Source organism: Pristiophorus japonicus, chromosome X, assembly GCF_044704955.1.
Source record: "Pristiophorus japonicus isolate sPriJap1 chromosome X, sPriJap1.hap1, whole genome shotgun sequence".
NCBI classification, from domain to species: Eukaryota; Metazoa; Chordata; class Chondrichthyes; family Pristiophoridae; genus Pristiophorus; species Pristiophorus japonicus.
Window position 1 is genome coordinate 36,516,413 of NC_092010.1, and position 17,671 is coordinate 36,534,083.

At 45.1% G+C, this 17,671-nt stretch overlaps 1 protein-coding gene across 1 annotated transcript in view; it reads right to left on the minus strand.

Annotated features, from left to right (window-relative positions):
- Positions 1-17,671, minus strand: part of LOC139240985 (STE20/SPS1-related proline-alanine-rich protein kinase-like) — a 102,804-nt gene that overhangs the window by 81,391 nt on the left and 3,742 nt on the right. Inside the window, exons 2-3 of the mRNA XM_070869634.1 lie at positions 16,043-16,178; positions 11,626-11,868 (exon numbers count right to left, since the gene is read on the minus strand). Of these exons, the coding sequence (XP_070725735.1) occupies positions 11,626-11,665 (40 nt within the window). The 5' untranslated portion in view covers positions 11,666-11,868; positions 16,043-16,178. The remainder of the gene's footprint in view (positions 1-11,625; positions 11,869-16,042; positions 16,179-17,671) is intronic.

The window sequence follows — 17,671 nt, forward strand, 5'->3', positions numbered from 1 at the left end:
ATTCTTCCTGCATCTAACATGTCCAGTCCCGTCAGAATTTTATGTTTCTATGAGATCCCCTTTCATCCTTCTAAACTCCAGTGAATACAGGCCCAGTCGATCCAGTCTCTCCTCATATGTCAGTCCTGCCATCCCGGGAATCAGTCTGGTGAACCTTCACTGCACTCCCTCAATAGCAAGAATGTCCTTCCTCAGATTAGGAGACCAAAACTGAACACAATATTCCAGATGAGGCCTCACTAAGGCCCTGTACAACTGCAGTAAGACCTCCCTGCTCCTATACTCAAATCCTCTAGCTATGAAGGCCAACATACCATTTGCCTTCTTCACCGCCTGCTGTACCTGCATGCCAACTTTCAATGACTGATGAACCATGACACCCAGGTCTCGTTGCACCTCTCCTTTTCCTAATCTGCCACCATTCAGATAATATTCTGCCTTCGTGATTTTGCTACCAAAGTGGATAATCTCACATTTATCCACATTATACTGCATCTGCCATGCGTTTGCCCACTCACCTAACCTGTCCAAGTCACCCTGCAGCCTCTTAGCATCCTCCTCATAGCTCACACCGCCACCCAGCTTAGTGTCATCTGCAAACTTGGAGATATTACACTCAATTCCTTCATTTAAATCATTAATGTATATTGTAAAGAGCTGGGGTCCCAGCACTGAGCCCTGCGGCACCCCACTAGTCACTGCCTGCCATTCTGAAAAGGACCCGTTTATCCCGACTCTCTGCTTCCTGTCTGCCAACCAGTTCTCTATCCACATCAGTACATTACCCCCAATACCATGTGCTTTAATTTTGCACACCAATCTCTTGTGTGGGACCTTGTCAAAAGCCTTTTGAAAGTCCAAATACACCACATCCACTGGTTCTCCCTTGTCCACTCTACCAGTTACATCCTTAAAAAATTATAGAAGATTTGTCAAGCATGATTTCCCTTGCATAAATCCATGCTGATTTGGACCGATCCTGTCCAAATGCGCTGCTATTTCATCTTTAATATTTGATTCCAACATTTTCCCCACCACTGATGTCAGGCTAACCGGTCTATAATTACCCATTTGCTCTCTCCCTCCTTTCTTAAAAAGTGGTGTTACATTAGCTACTCTCCAGTCCACAGGAACTGATCCAGAGTCGATAGACTGTTGGAAAATGATCACCAATGCATCCACTATTTCTAGGGCCAATTCCTGAAGTACTCTGGGTTGCAGACTATCAGGCCCCAGGGATTTATCGGCCTTCAATCCCATCAATTTCCCCAACACAATTTCCCGCCTAATAAGGATTTCCTTCAGTTCCTCCTTCTCACTAGACCCTCGCTCCCCTAGTATTTCCAGAAAGTTATTTGTGTCTTCCTTCATGAAGACAGAACCAAAGTATTTGTTTAACTGGTCCGCCATTTCTTTGTTTCCCATTATAAATTCATCTGAATCTGACTGCAAGGTACCTACGTTTGTCTTCACTAATCTTTTTCTCTTCTCATATCTATAGAAGCTTTTGCAGTCAGTTTTTATGTTCCCAGCAAGCTTCCTCTCATACTCTATTTTCCCCCTCCTAATTAAACCCTTTGTCCTCCTCTGCTGAATTATAAAATTCCCCCAGTCCACAGGTTTGCTGCTTTTTCTGGACAATTTATATGGCTCTTCCTTGGATTTAACACGATCCTTAATTTCCCTTGTTAGCCACGGTTGAACCACCTTCCCCGTTTTATTTTTACTGACAATACTAGATGGAGCCAATGAGCATGGAAATAAAATGGTCCCATAGACCTGTTCAAAACCAGTGTTTCAGAAAGGGGTTGTAACATTATTAGAAAACAAGTGCTGAAATATGATTTGTCATTTGCCTTTAAGTTATCCAATTTATAATTGGTGAACTTTGTCCTCTTCAAATAGATTGACAAGAGCTTTCGGTACCCAGTATCAAGCATCCCAGTTCAGATATAGCATAGCCAGCTACAAAGTGAAGCTCCCTCCATTTTGCCACAAGCTTTTACCCTAACCCCACAAGACCATTACACTAATGGGAGTGTCTCTACTCTCACACCAACTCTATTATATATGCGGACTATAATTATACTCTCTGTGTAGTCACTGTATAGTTGCATAAGATGGAGACTTGTTACCTGATGTACTATCAATAAGATTTACACTGTGTATATATTATGCTGTCACCACTAGAGGGTGCAACTGGTGGAGACCGGGGTTTCCTGCCCCTGTGGCAGAGGCTGTCCACCAGAGGGCACTGCGGTGGGAGACCTGAGGGTCACCTGCATAGGTGTGCAGGGCCCAGTATAAAAGGCTGCACACCCATGCTTGTGCCTCACACTGGAGTTACAAATGAAGGACCAAGGTCACTACAGTTTTTGAGTGCAACACATTGCCTAGTGGAGTCATTCATAAGTGTATTACAGACATAGAAACATAGAAAATAGGTGCAGGAGTCGGCCATTCGGTCTTTCGAGCCTGCACCGCCATTCAATAAGATCATGGCTGATCATTCCCTCAGTACCCTTTTCCTGCTTTCACGTCAGTACATTACCCCCAATACCATGCGCTTTAATTTTGCACACCAATCTCTTGTGCGGGACCTTGTCAAAAGCCTTTTGAAAGTCCAAATACACAGCCACTGGTTCTCCCTTGTCCACTCTACTAGTTACATCCTCAAAAAATTCCAGACGATTCGTCAAGCATGATTTCCCTTTCATAAATCCATGCTGACTTGGACCGATCCTGTCGCTGCTTTCCAAATGCGCTGCTATTTCATCCTTAATGATTGATTCCAACATTTTCACCACTACTGATGTCAGGCTAATTACCCGTTTTCTCTCTCCCTCCTTTTTAAAAAAGTGGTGTTGCATTAGCTACCCTCCAGTCCATTGGAACTGATCCAGAGTCGATAGACTGTTGGAAAATGATCACCAATGCATCCACTATTTCTAGGGCCACTTCCTTAAGTACTATCAGGCCCCGGGGATTCATCGGCCTTCAATCCCATCAATTTCCCTAACACAATTTCCCGCCTAATAAGGATATCCTTCAGTTCCTCCTTCTCACTAGACCCACTGTCCCCTAGTACATTCGGAAGGTTATTTGTGTCTTCCTTCGTGAAGACAGAACCCCGAAGTATTTGTTCCATTGGTCTGCCATTTCTTTGTTCCCCATTATAAATTCACCTGAATCCGACTGCAAGGGACCTACGTTTGTCTTCACTAATCTTTTTCTCTTCACATATTTATAGAAGCTTTTGCAGTCAGTTTTTATGTTACCTGCAAGCTTCCTCTCGTACTCTATTTTCCCCCTCCTAATTAAACCCTTAGTCCTCCTCTGTTGAATTCTAAATTTCTCCAAGTCCTCAGGTTTGTTGCTTTTTCTAGCCAATTTATATGCCTCTTCCTTGGTTTGAACACTATCCTTAATTTCCCTTGTTAGCCACAGTTGAGCCACCTTCCCCGTTTTATTTTTACTCCAGACAGGGATGTACAATTGCTGAAGTTCATCCATGTGATCTTTAAATGTTTGCCATTGCTTATCCACCGTCAACCCTTTAAGTATCCTTTGCCAGTCTATTCTAGCCAATTCAGGACCCTAGTTTCCGAATTAACTGTGTCACTCTCCATCTTAATGAAGAATTGTACCATATTATGGTCACTCTTCCCCAAGGGGCCTCGCACAACAAGATTGCTAATTAGTCCCTTCTCATTACACATCATCCAGTCTAGGATGGCCAGCTCTCTAGTTGGTTCCTCGACATATTGGCCTAGAAAACCATCTCTAATACACTCCAGGAAATCCTCCTCCACCGCATTGCTACCAGTTTGGTTAGCCCAATCAATATGTAGATTAAAGTCGCCCATGATAACTGCTGTACCTTTATTGCACACATCCCTTATTTCTTGTTTGATGCTGTCCCCAACCTCACTATTACTGTTTGGTGGTCTGTACACAACTCCCACTAGCGTTTTCTGCCCTTTGGTATTCTGCAGCTCCACCCATACCGATTCTACATCGTACAGGCTATTGTCCCTCCTTACTATTGCATTAATTTCCTCTTTAACCAGCAACGCCACCCCGCCTCCTTTTCCTCTCTGCCTATCCTTCCTAAATGTTGAATACCCCTGGATGTTGAGTTCCCAGCCTTGGTCACCCTGGAGCCATGTCTCCGTGATGCCAATTACATCATACCCGTTAACTGCTGGCACAACAACTGGCGACGAGAATACGGATTTTCACGTGATTATGACTACCGTTGGCACACTAAAAGACTTCGCAGAGGGTGATGATTGGGATGCCTTTACGGAAAGGCTCGAGCAAATTTTTCGTGGCAAATGACCTGGCAGGGGAGACGGACACATTGGTGGAGAAGCGCAAGGCTATACTGCTGACCAGTTGTGGACCCGAGGTCTACCGCCTCGTCAGGGACTTGCTGGCACCCACGAAGGCCAAGGATAAGACATACGATGAGCTGACTGAACTAATTCGCGACCAACTAAAACCAAAACAGAGCATCCTCATGGCCAGGCACAGATTCTACACTCACCGCAGACCTGAGGGCCAGGAGATTGCAAAATATGTTGCCGACCTCAGGAGACGTGCGGCACTGTGTGATTTCGACACGCACCTCAACGAAGCAGTGCGAGACATCTTCCTTATGGGAATTGGCCACGGGAGCCTCCTTCACAAGCTATTATCTGCCGAAACCACAGTCAACCTGCAGAAGGCCATTAGCATCAGTCAGGCGTTCATGACCTCGACCTGCAGCACCAAGCAAATTATTCATCCTGTGGACTCAAACCCAGCAAGTACTGTACACAGTATGGTGTCTTTCACAGGCAAGAGTGTAGAACGTGACTCTGCTCAGGGCAGAGAGCACAGACCTCAGGGTTCCAGAACTCCAAGTCCGCTGAGGGGTGCCAATCAAGTAGCACCATGCTGGCGTTGCGGAGGAAACCATAGGGCTCACCAATGTCGGTTTGCTGAGTATGTATGCAAAGCCTGTAACACGAAGGTCACTTCCAGCGTATGTGTAAAAGAAATACGACTCACTGCCTAGCAGAGGAGTCGGTAGATGACTTTGAATCCAGCGGGGAGTATGATGATTTGGCCAGAGAGGCAGCTCAGCCCCAAGAAGAAGTGTATGGAGTGTATACCTGCACCACCGATTGTCCTCCAGTGAAGATGGAAGTCGAGATAAACGGCGTTCATGGAAGTGGACACGAGAACGAGCCAGTCAGAATTGAGCCAGGATGCCTTTGAGAGGCTATGGAACGAAAAATGCCCCGAGCTGGTTCCAGTACAGGAAAAGTTGCGCACCTACACCAAGGAGCTGATCCCAGTTTTTGGTAGTGCGGAGGTAAGTGTAATCCATAATGGCGTGATGCACAAGTTACCTCTGTGGATTGTTGCAGGTGATGGTCTAATGCTACTCGGAAGAAGCTGGATGGGGAACATCCAGTGGAAATGGGAAGACCTCGTCACTCCAGCAATCGATGTCCCCCATGCTCAGAGGCAGAGCAAAACCTCACCTTCGCTTGGGCCAGGCACCCGTGAACAGACCAGCGCAGCACCTGATGCACAGATCATCCATCACGACTGCGTGGCAATGATCCGACCAGAACGACCTAAAAGTATCTTCCTGGCTCCAGTGGCAGGACTCCTGGGGAGGAAGATCGAATTCACAGGCACTCTTCCAACTTTTGTGGCAGAATCGTGGGAGAGAAGGATCAAGGCAGTCGACCTCGAGGACCGAGGCAAGATGGCGTCCCTGCTGCAGCGAGGTGCAGCGTGACTGAAGAAAAAAGATGGCTGCGGCAATACAACGAGGTGCAACGCTGAGGGACAAACACGTGGTGTCTAACCAAGGATTTGATTGGGGTAAAGCCAGCAGGGTTCTCTTAAAGGAGACCTGCAACCAACTGAACTTAAAGAGACATTGTATGTATGACAATCAATGTAACGAACCGATTAAGATTGTGAACAAAATGTTGTTGCGAGACATCGGTATCATTCCTAATGTAAAGAAAATGTTGTTGCGAGATGTCGGGAATAGAGTGTCCCCAAAAGTAGCAAGTGAGCAAATTTGGGAGGGTAAAGGCGCTGATCCTGATGCCCTGCCACAGGTGTCCCCACAAGTTATCGGCCAGCGACCTCAGGAGGGTGAAGGCACTGATCCTGATACCTCGCCCCAGATCTATCCCATGCTACAGGCACCCGATGGTACTATTCGCCACGGACCTGGAAACAAAAACGACGCCAATAAGTGCTGTTGACCGCCGTTGCCCACCACCTGGGTGGAGACGGCACAGCCCCCAGACCCAGTCACTACCTCGGCCATGTCCGGGAGCGAAAGGTCAGAACCAACGAGTTCTCCAAACGGGACCTGGAACAGCCAGGTTCCCAACACCGTTCGAGAGCAGGCAGAAGACTCTGCAGCCCTCGAAGGAGGACAGGGAAGCCACACACATCTGTGGCTCTGCCCACCACTAGGCAACGGCAAAGGCCCTGAGTCCTGGCTAGGTGAGCGAACCAAGCCCACCCCACTAGCAGGGGGCGTAGCACCACTATCAGACGACTAGCACCCTGTCCGGTTGTTCTGGAACCTGCGTCCTCGCATGTCTGTCCTGCTACCTCAGTACTGACCATGCCTGAACCATGAATGCAATCGACCCAATCCTGGTGCACGACCACAAAACGTAACGAATGTAAGTCACTGAACCAAGGTGTCACGATACAAACTGTAACTTCCTTTCTTTGTACTTAAACTGTGTCTGATCCTGTATGTTAATGTAACGGGCCTGCTGCATGATCTTGCTATTGGGGAGGGGGGGGGGGGGTGGGCGGGAAGTGGATGTATGAAGCCATGGACACACGCATGGACATGGACCACACCGAGAACCCACTGGAACCTCCACTGCATCATCGAACCATCCAAACTGGTAACCACTACCCAACGTTGTGGTAAAAGGACTTGGGGGTTAACAGGGAGAGAGCCAAGCCAAAGCACAGCCAAGGTGCAAGGGCTATTGGCACTTATGTCTGGGGAGAGCTAAGCCAGAGCACATAGTGCAAAGGTAATCGGCACAAAGGACTTGGGGGCGAGTGATGTTATATATGCAGACTATAGTTATACTTTCTGTGTAGTCACTGTATAGTTGCATAAGATGGAGGCATGTTACCTGATGTACTATCAATAAGATTTACACTGTGTATATACTATGCTGTCACCACTAGAGGGTGCAACTGGTGGAGACCGGGGTTTCCTGCCCCTGTGGCAGAGGCTGTCCACCAGAGGGCACTGCGGTGGGAGACCTGAGGGTCACCTGCATAGGTGTGCAGGGACCAGTATAAAAGGCCACCCACCATGCTTGTGCCTCACTCTGGAGTTACAAGTAAAGGACCAAGGTCACTACAGTTTGAGTACAACACATTGCCTCGTGGAGTCATTCATAAGTGCATTACAGACATAACAAACTCTTCTTATGCACTTTTTGCGAGAGATTTCTACCAATTTAGTGAGGAATGGTCAGTTCAGTGAGCAACTGGGTGAACTCAGCAGCCATGTAACAATACTCGAGCATGAGTCAGCACCGTAATGAGAGCAGGAAAGAAAAGTGAAAGGGAAAAAAACATGGCGTTAAATTACAGGCCAGCCTGAATCGGTTTGATCTGCTAATGGTTACACACATGCTAGAAAGTGTGTGTGAGGATAGAATTGTATATGTAAGGACAGAACTTGCCTCCTGCTCCCCACAACTGAATATCCTGCCAAGGTTCACTGTCTAGTCTCACACATGAAGAATGACCACTTGATCGAGAGACTGAAGGGTAGCCAAAATCCACAGAGTTGTAGCTCAGCATGAATCAATACCTACAGAAGAAGGAGCTATCAGTTTTCTCCATTCTTCTGAAAATAGAAAGGCTTGCATTTATATTGCGCCTTTTCCGATCACCGGATGTCTCGAAGTGCTTTACAGCCAATGAAGTACTTTTGACGTGTAGTCACTGTTGTAATGTAGGAAACATGGCAGCCAATGCGCACAGCAAGCTCCCACAAACAGCAATGTGATCATGACCAGATAATCTGCTTTTTTAGTGATGTTGATTGAGGGATAAATATTGGCCAAGACACCGGGGAGAACTCCCCTGCTCTTCTTTGAAATAGTGCCATGGGATCTTTTACATCCACCTGGGAGAGCAGAAGGGGCCTCTGTTTAGCGCCTCATCCACAAGACGGCCCCTCTGACACTGCAGCGCTCCCTCAGCACTGCACTGGAATGCACAGAAACAGTTGACCACACAGCAAGGAGGCTTGTCCCAAAGTGCTGGGTATGATAAATAGTACTCACTAGCACCATCAAATCTGATGGTATAAAGTAACTGCAAAGGTTTCCAGTCCCTCAACATGCATCCAGAACAGTGATTGCAAAGTTTGGGGATCAATCAATGCTTTTGTTTTATTCGTTCATGGGAATAAATGCTGGCAAGGCCGGGATTTATTGACCATTCCTGATTGCCCTTGAGAAAATGTTGGTGAGTCACATTCTTGAACCGCTGCAGTCCGTTTGGTGAAGGAAATACTTTATCGCAGTTTGGTACAACTGAATGGCTTGCTAAGAGTCAACCACGTTGCTATGGGTCTGGAGTCACACATTGGCCAGACCAGGTAAGGACGGCAGATTTCCTTCCCTCAAGGACATTTGTGAACCAGATGGGTTTTTACAACAATCCGGTAGTTACATGGTACGAATAGTAGTTTTTTATTCCAGATTTATTTAATTAACTGAATTTAAATTCCTCAGTTGCTGTGGTGGGATTTGAATTCATAACTCTGGATCATTAGTCCAGGCTTCTAAATTACTATTCCAGTAACATAACCACTAATGTACCCTTGGTTCCATCCTTAGGCAGTCTTATGGGTTTGGTTTATTTGAACAGGATAACCAACCACAAGACTGTGTTTTGGAGACCTTGAATATGGCTTAAAACCATACTTACTCCTAATTATAGATAATGTGCTAATTTCAGTTTGCAAAATCGACTGCCTGCAATAAATGAACATCTGGTTGGTTAAAAATTTTTTTTTTTTTTGTTTTGATGATAACTGTTGTTGCTCAGTTACCATCTGAAGACCTTAACAACCGCCGATCCAATTATAGGGCCTGATCCAGTTTAATGACCTTTCCACCTTACCAACCATTAGAGGGCACTGGTCTTCTTCATATATCCAAACACTTTCAGTTCTTGGCTTCATAAAATAATGTGGAAGAAGAATTTGATTTGAAATCGCTTTATATATTTGATAACCAAACAATATTTTGAATAATGTAATTAATTAAAAATATATAGGAGTAATCAGACAAAGTCTGGAGGTTTACAACAATCTACATATTACCTAAGTCTATCAAAAGTCTACTGCATTGAGGATAACAAAAAGAAAAAGACTGATTTATATAGCGCTTTTCATGATCACTGGCTGTCTTAAAGCACTTTACAGCCAATGAAGTACTTTTTTTGAAGCGTATTCACTGTTGTAATGTAGGAAATGCAGCAGCCAATTTGCGCACAGCAAGCTCCCACAAACAACAATGTGATAATGACCAGATAATCTGTTTTAGTGATGTTGATAGAGGGATAAATATTGGCCCAGGACACCGGGGATAACTCCCCTGCTCTTCTTTGAAATAGTGCCATGGGATCTTTTATGTCCACCTGAGAGAGCAGACGGGGCCTTGGTTTAATCTCTCATCTGAAAGGCAGCACCTCCGACACTGCAGCACTCCCTCAGCACCGCAGTGGGGTGTCAGCCTAGATTTTTGTGCTCAAGTCTCTGGAGTGAGATTTGAACCCACAGACCTCCTGACTCAGAGGCAAGGGTCCTACCCACTGAGCCACAGCTGACAAGCAGGAAGAATAAAAGAAAACATCAGTGAAGCAAGGAATTCGTTATTTGGTTTTTTGTAATTCACCTATGATGTCACTTCCTGACGAGTCACAAGAAAAATAATGACATTATTATTTTATCTTGTGTCTGGAAATACTCGAACCTCAAATGCCAGATTCATTATATTTTACTTTCCCAAAGTATAAGGGAAAGAGTTCCCCACACTTTTATTTTTGACAAAGAATATTCGAGGGGAGGAAAAATTGACAAATAAAGGAAATCATAGAAACATAGAAAATAGGTGCAGGAGTAGACCATTCGGCCCTTCGAGCCTGCACCGCCATTCAATAAGATCATGGCTGATCATGCAACTTCAGTACCCCATTCCTGCTTTCTCTCCATACCCCTTGATCCCTTTAGCCGTAAGGGCCATATCTAGCTCCCTCTTGAATATATCCAATGAACTGGCATCAACAACTCTCTGATGCAGGGAATTCCACAGGTTAACAACTCTCTGAGTGAAGAAGTTTCTCCTCATCTCAGTCCTAAATGGCCTACCCCTTATCCTAGAAGCCCCTTAACCCACAGAAAGATAAAATAAATCTCTACCTGCCAACACTGTGGTTTATGTAGAAAAAGACTGCACTCCAATCATTGAAAAAGACTGAAAACTAGAAAGCAATGCATCTACCATCAAATTGTGAACTAGCTCCTCTGATGGTTCAGCATTCCTGAGTTCGGGAGAGGGGAAATTTGGCCAGGTCCTGATTGTTATCCATTGACCCCATGCTAGCAGTCTGTGTCTGTAGACATTCGTTGCTGACAAAATTGGACTCTGCTGTGAGGTCTTCCTGTGATCTCATAGCTCGTTGACTATCATTGTCTAGGTTCACACATGAAGAATTGGCACTTGGGTGAGGTTCAAGGAACTGCAAGCACAGATGGGAGTGTAACACTGCATTAGTCAATGCCTTTGGGAGGGAAGAAGAACAAAAAGTTCTTTTGTACTGCATATCATACTACTTCTGCAAATTGTAACTCTTTTTAATATTGTTTACATTATGGAAATGTAGGAATGTATTTCAGGGCAGTAACACATCTTGGGTTTCCAGTAACATTGATAAATCGTTCGCTTGACATTTATGTGCAATGCCTAAACCTTTCGCCCTATTAATACCCTGCAACAAATGGCTGTCATTCTTTTTATAATATTTTTGAACATTATACGAGACCTTCCCTGGTATTATAGGCCCTCCCTGTCACATGATTGTCATACAGCAGAGGGTTTTTCAACACAATGCTTCCTGGATTTGTGTTCCTGATTGTTTGATTTGATCTTCAACAACAAACCTCAATTTGCTGAAGGGACGAGAGGAACCTCAGGCAAACAACTTGCTGGCCAACTATTAATTCATAATTATTTGTCAGCATACGATATATTGATAATGTCAGGTTGGCTCAGTTGGTAGCACTCTTGGTTAAAAGTTATTTGCCTCATGGGTTCTTTGCTTAGAATTCATAGTAACAAATTGCTATTAAGAACTGTTCGGTTTATTAGCAAAGGTTTAACAATCACACTACACATTACCAGTTCATCCACCAGGCTCACAACTGCATACCTCATTGTGGATCCCCCGAACCCAACTTGCTGGGGTTATATTCAGTCTTGTGAACATCACGTGACTGGCTAAGCCATTTCCAACTCAACAGCTCTACAAACCTGTGAGCATACTCACGGGCGTACATTACAGTCCCACTCCAGAGACTCGAGCACATAATCTAGGCTGACGCTCCAGTGCCATACTGAGGTCTCCGCTGCACTGTTGGAGGTGTCGTCCTTTGGATGAAGCATTAAGCCGAGGCCCCGTCTGCCAGTTCTGATGACTCAAGTGAACTTTAAGGATCCTATGGGACTATTTGATAATGAGCAGGGAGTTCTCTTCATATTCTGCCCAACATTCTCATCTCAACCATCACCACTGAAAAATAAATTACTCAGTCATTGCTGTTTGAAGGGATCCTGCTGTACACAAAAATAGCTGCAGTGTTTATCTGCACAACAGTAGTGTCAGCTGTGGCTCAGTGGGTAACACTCTCGCCTCTGAGTCAGAAGGTTGATACTCCTCCCACTCCAGAGACTTGAGCACAAAAATCTAGGCTGACACTCCAGTGCAGTGCTGAGGGAGCGCTGCACTGTCGGAGGTGTCGTCTTTCAGATAAGATGTTAAACTGAGGCCCCGTCTGCTCTCTCAGGTGGATGTAAAAGATCCCATGGCACTATTTCGAAGAAGAGCAGGGGAGATATCCCCGGTGTCCTGGCCAATATTTATCCCTCAATCAACTTACCATTAACAGATTATGTGGTCATTATTACATTGCTGTTTGTGGGAGCTTGCTGTACGCAAATTGGCTGCCACGTTTCCTACATTACAACAGTGACTACCCTTCAAAAGTACTTCATTGGCTGTAAAGCGCTTTGAGACATCCGGTGGTCGTGAAAGGTGCTATGAAAATGCAAGTCTTTCTTTTATTGTGCTTTAAATGTAATTCATTGAGGTCTTAATAAGAACATAAGAAACAGGAGCAGAAGTAGGCCATTCGGCCCCTCGAGCCTGCTCTGCCATTTACTAAGATCATGGCTGATCTGATCATGGACTCACCTCCACTTCCCTGCTCACTCCCCATAATCCTTTATTCCCCTATCGCTCAAAAATCTGTCTATCTCCGCCTTAAATATATTCAAAGACCCAGCCTCCACAGCTCTCTGGGGCAGAGAATTCCACAGATTTACAACCCTCAGAGAAGAAATTCCTCCTCATCTCAGTTTTAAATGGGCGGCCCCTTATTCCGAGACTATGTCCCCTAGTTTTAGTTTCCCCTATGAGAAGAAATATCCTCTCTGCATCCACTTTGTCGGGCCCCCTCATTATCTTATATTTTTCAATATAAGGCTACTGATACATCTTGCGGCCGTTACTGCCCTATTGACGACAGGTGAAGCGCGGTGTAATTCGACCCCATTGTGTGTGAACTGATTTGAGATGTTTCAAAGCGATGCGATAACGCATCTTTATGGAAGAATTATTTTCTGATACAAAATGACAGTTGGCAGGGAGTGTGTTGTGATACAAGCTCAGGATTCTAATAGCTCCTTAAGACAGCATCAGAATTCCTGAAGTATGTAATCTCGCAGCCAACTCTCTATATAAGGTGTACAAAGTACTTTGCACCTCTGCATTTTCTGAAGATTCCAGCTCTGTGAATTGAATTTGCTGGTGTCATAATGGGCGGATTATGTTCCTTTGGTTTTGTACCTCTGATGACAAATCATCATCATAGGCAGTCCCTCGAAATCGAGGAAGACTTGCTTCCACTCTATGACTTGCTTCCACGAATGAGTTCTTAGGTGACTGAACAGTCCACTTCGGGAATTACAGTGTCTGTCACAGGTGGTTGAAGGAAAACATAGAAACATAGAAAATAGGTGCAGGAGTAGGCCATTCGGCCCTTCTAGCCTGCACCGCCATTCAATGAGTTCATGGCTGAACATGCAACTTCAGTACCCCATTCCTGCTTTCTCACCATACCCCTTGATCCCCCTAGTAGTAAGGACCTCATCTAACTCCTTTTTGAATATATTTAGTGAATTGGCCTCAACAACTTTCTGTGGTAGAGAATTCCACAGGTTCACCACTCTCTGGGTGAAGAAGTTCCTCCGCATCTCGGTCCTAAATGGCTTACCCCTTATCCTTAGACTGTGACCTCTGGTTCTGGACTTCCCCAACATTGGGAACATTCTTCCTGCATCTAACCTGTCTAACCCCGTCAGAATTTTAAACGTTTCTATGAGGTCCCCTCTCATTCTTCTGAACTCCAGTGAATACAAGCCCAGTTGATCCAGTCTTTCTTGATAGGTCAGTCCCGCCATCCCGGGAATCAGTCTGGTGAACCTTCGCTGCACTCCCTCAATAGCAAGAATGTCCTTCCTCAGGTTAGGAAAGGGTGGGTGGGACTGGTTTGCCGCACTCTCCTTCCGCTGCCTGCGCCTGTTTTCTGCATGCTCTCGGCGACGAGACTCGAGGTGCTCAGCGCCCTCCTGGATGCACTTCCTCCACTTAGGGCGGTCTTTGGCCAGGGACTCCCAGGTGTCGGTGGGGATGTTGCATTTTATCAAGGAGGCTTTGAGGGTGTCCTTGAAACGTTTCCTCTGCCCACCTTGGGCTCGCCTGCCGTGTAGGAGTTCCGAGTAGAGCACTTGCTTTGGGAGTCTTGTGTCAGGCATGCGAATCATGTGGCCCGCCCAGCAGAGCTGGTCGAGTTTGGTCAGTGCTTCGATACTGGGAATGTTGGCCTGGTCGAGGACGCTAACATTGGTTGATGACAAATACCCATTACACAGATGGTCCTCTAATGTCATAATCTGCTAGATTTATATAACTAACTCGCAGAGGAGGCAAACACAACACCAGTCATTTTTCACAACAAGATAAATAGCCTTCAGCTCCCCAGTGGCTCTGTTGAGAAGTGCAGTGCACGTGTAGAACTGAGCCATTCCAATCAAGAAGATCCAATGCTTGACTTCCAAGCTCTGCTGAGGTAGCTGATATCAGTTGGGGATATCAGTGCTACAATTAACCTCACAGTCCTTGGGCTGGGAAGGGCAAGAAAAGATCAGGGCTCCTGCTCCTGCTCGATTCCTAGTGATCCCTCCTTAAGTATATGATCCAATTCAGGCTTTCTTCCCAAAAGTCTTAATTCATTTAAAATTTGCAGTGCTTGGCTAACTAAAAATGAATGTGAAATGGTTTCATTCAGAGATTTAAAATCTCATGCAAGGCAGAACTCTGGACATGTCAGGACGTGATCGGGTTTGATTGTGGAGCCTTCTGTGGTGGAATAGCTTCCTATCGTCCGTTGTCTTGGTTCACACATGCAGAGTGGCCATTTGGATGAGGTACTGGCGGGGTGTCAAACTGCCAATGCTCATAGAATTGCAGCTGTTTCAGTGTTGCCATGTTCTGTGAGTCAACCCCTCAGTACAAATAGGAAATGGAGAACAAGGATTATAAAAGGGGTATAATCTGTTGGGGGAGACAGCCCCAAGTATCACTTTACACACTTTTGCCTCACCATCTTTCTTTAATGGCATCAATGGATCTCCCACGGCATTGCTCACGATGAGTAGACTGGGCAAAGTTAAATTGGTTTCTGTAAACTACGAGCTAAAAGGGGTTTACTACTGCTCTTCTATATGTGTATGGATACAAATCTCTCAAGGTTGTAAATCTGTGGAATTCGCTGCCTCAAGAGAGCCTTGGAAGCTGGGTCATTGAATAAATTTAAGACAGAGATAGACAGTTTCTTAACTGATAAGGGACTAAGGGGTTATGGGTTGTGAACCTGTGGAATTCTCTACCACAGAAATTTGTTGAGGCCAGTTCGTTAGATATATTCAAAAGGAAGTTAGATGTGGCCCTTACGGCTAAAGAGATCAAGGGGTATGGAGAGAAAGCAGGAATGGGGTACTGAAGTGCATGATCAGCCATGATCATATTGAATGGTGGTGCAGGCTCGAAGGGCCAAATGGCCTATTCCTGCACCTATTTTCTATGTTTCTATGTGCGGGCAGGGAAGTGGACCTGAGCCCATGATCGTATTAAATGGCGGAGCAGGCTCGAGGGGCTGTATGGCCTACTCCTGCTCCTATTTCTTATGTTCTTATAGTTCTGACTGAAATATGTAATTCTGTCTGGTCATTGCAATGTTTAATTGCCTGGGAATTTTCTCCTATGACTGAGATTGCCCCAGTAGCCCTTTCAACGATAGCTAATCAAATCACAGCTAATTTATTGCAAAATGGATGGGTTAATCTGTAGTTTCCCACAGGCAGGCATGGATACTTAGGACTGAGCTCTTTGTGTGAGCTAACAATTGTTAGGTAGACGCAAAGCTCACCCGCAGGATAGAACTAGTTAATACGGATGACAGGGTTGTTAATTGCTTATACTTACAGTCAAGGCAAAAGTGTGCAAATTTATACCTGGGGCTGTCCCCCTCCACTGATTTTATAATACAGATATGCCTACAACCTCTCACTGGTGTGTGCTGCCTGTTGGGGAACAACAAAGATGTTATTTATAATAGCAGTCCCACCTGGAAGCCCTGCTGGTGTGGTTTTCACAGTTTTACTTTGTCCTGATGATATGCAAATTACTTTAGCCAGATAACGTAGAGACTGCCTTTGAAATCTATCTTGATCGACAGTTTTGTAGCCAGAAGCTGCCTTCATCTGGGGATAAACATGGCAACATTTCATTAGTTCAGTTCACACAGATCCATCACATGTACAGATCGCTGTGGTGATACAAGACACCGTGAGCATAATGATGATACTAATGTAAAAAAACACTCAAAAACGTTGGGTTCATGCAAAACAGTGAGAATTAAGCATTTTCTTTTAAGTCTGATTTATTTTTGCTTCTGTATAATTTTACTCGCGTTTAATAAATAATATTTAGTACTTTTAGCCTGAGTTTCATTGTCTGTCAGCATGGTGTTTTACACTAGTTCAGAAAGAATTGAGCACAGGTGGGCAGACGATATTTCTGGTGCACACCCGAATAGTGGAAGGGCTCATTATTCATCTTAGAGCAACGCTTTCAAAGATATTTTGTACATAATGTCAAGTCTCAGTTCATAGCAAACATGGGCTTGACCATGGAAGCTGAGGTTTGCAGTCACCCAAATAAAGCCTATTAAGAAGTAGGCTAAATTATAACCTATAGATTAATCACCATTTACTTCACAACTTCCCCACATTGTATGAAAATGAACCTATTGTCATGCTTCACATTACCCTTCCCTTTCAAACTTAATTAAAAACACATATGAACAAGATTCATTTGGAGGATATTGTTCTAAGCTAGTCAGCTGTAGATACAAAAGAACATTGAAATAATCAAGTCTGGAGGTAACAAAAGCACGGACAAGGATTTCAACAGCAGATAGGTTGAGGCAGGGGTGGAAATGGACAATGTTATGTCGCTAGAAGTAGGCGGTCTTTGTGATGGAGAGGATATGGGTTTGAAAGCTCTGCTCTGGGTCGAATAGGATGCCAAGGTTGTGAACAGTCTGGTTGTGAGACAGTGGCCAGAGAGGGGAATGGAATTGGTGGCTACGAAACGGAGTTTGTGGCGAGAGCTAAAGACAATGGCTTTTGGTCTTCCCAATATTTAATTGGCGGAAATTTCGACTCATCTAGGACTGGATGGCGGATAAACAGTCTGACCATACAGATGCAGTGAAGTGGTCGAAAGAGGTGGTAGAGAGGAAGAGTTGGGTCCAGTCAGCCTACATGTGGAATCTGACGTTGTGTCTTCGAATTATGTCGTCGAGGGGCAGCTTGTAGATGAGAAATAGGAGGGGGCCAAGGATAGATCCTTGGGCACTCCAGAGGTAATGGTGCGGGAGTGGGAAGAGAAATCATTGCAGGAGATTCTCTGGCTACGACTGGATAGGCAAGAGTGCAAACTAGGTGAATGCAGTCCCATTCAGTTGGACGACGGAGGAGAAGCATTGGAAGAGGATCGTGCGGTCAACCATGTCATAGGCTGCAGACAGGTCGAGAAGGATGAGAAGGGATAGTTTACCACGGTCATAGTTGCAGAGTATGTAATTTGTGACTTTGATGAGAGCCGTTTTGGTACTGTGGTGGGGCAGAAACCTGATTGGAGGAGGATCAAACATGGAGTTGCGGGAAAGATTGGTATGGATGTGGGAGGC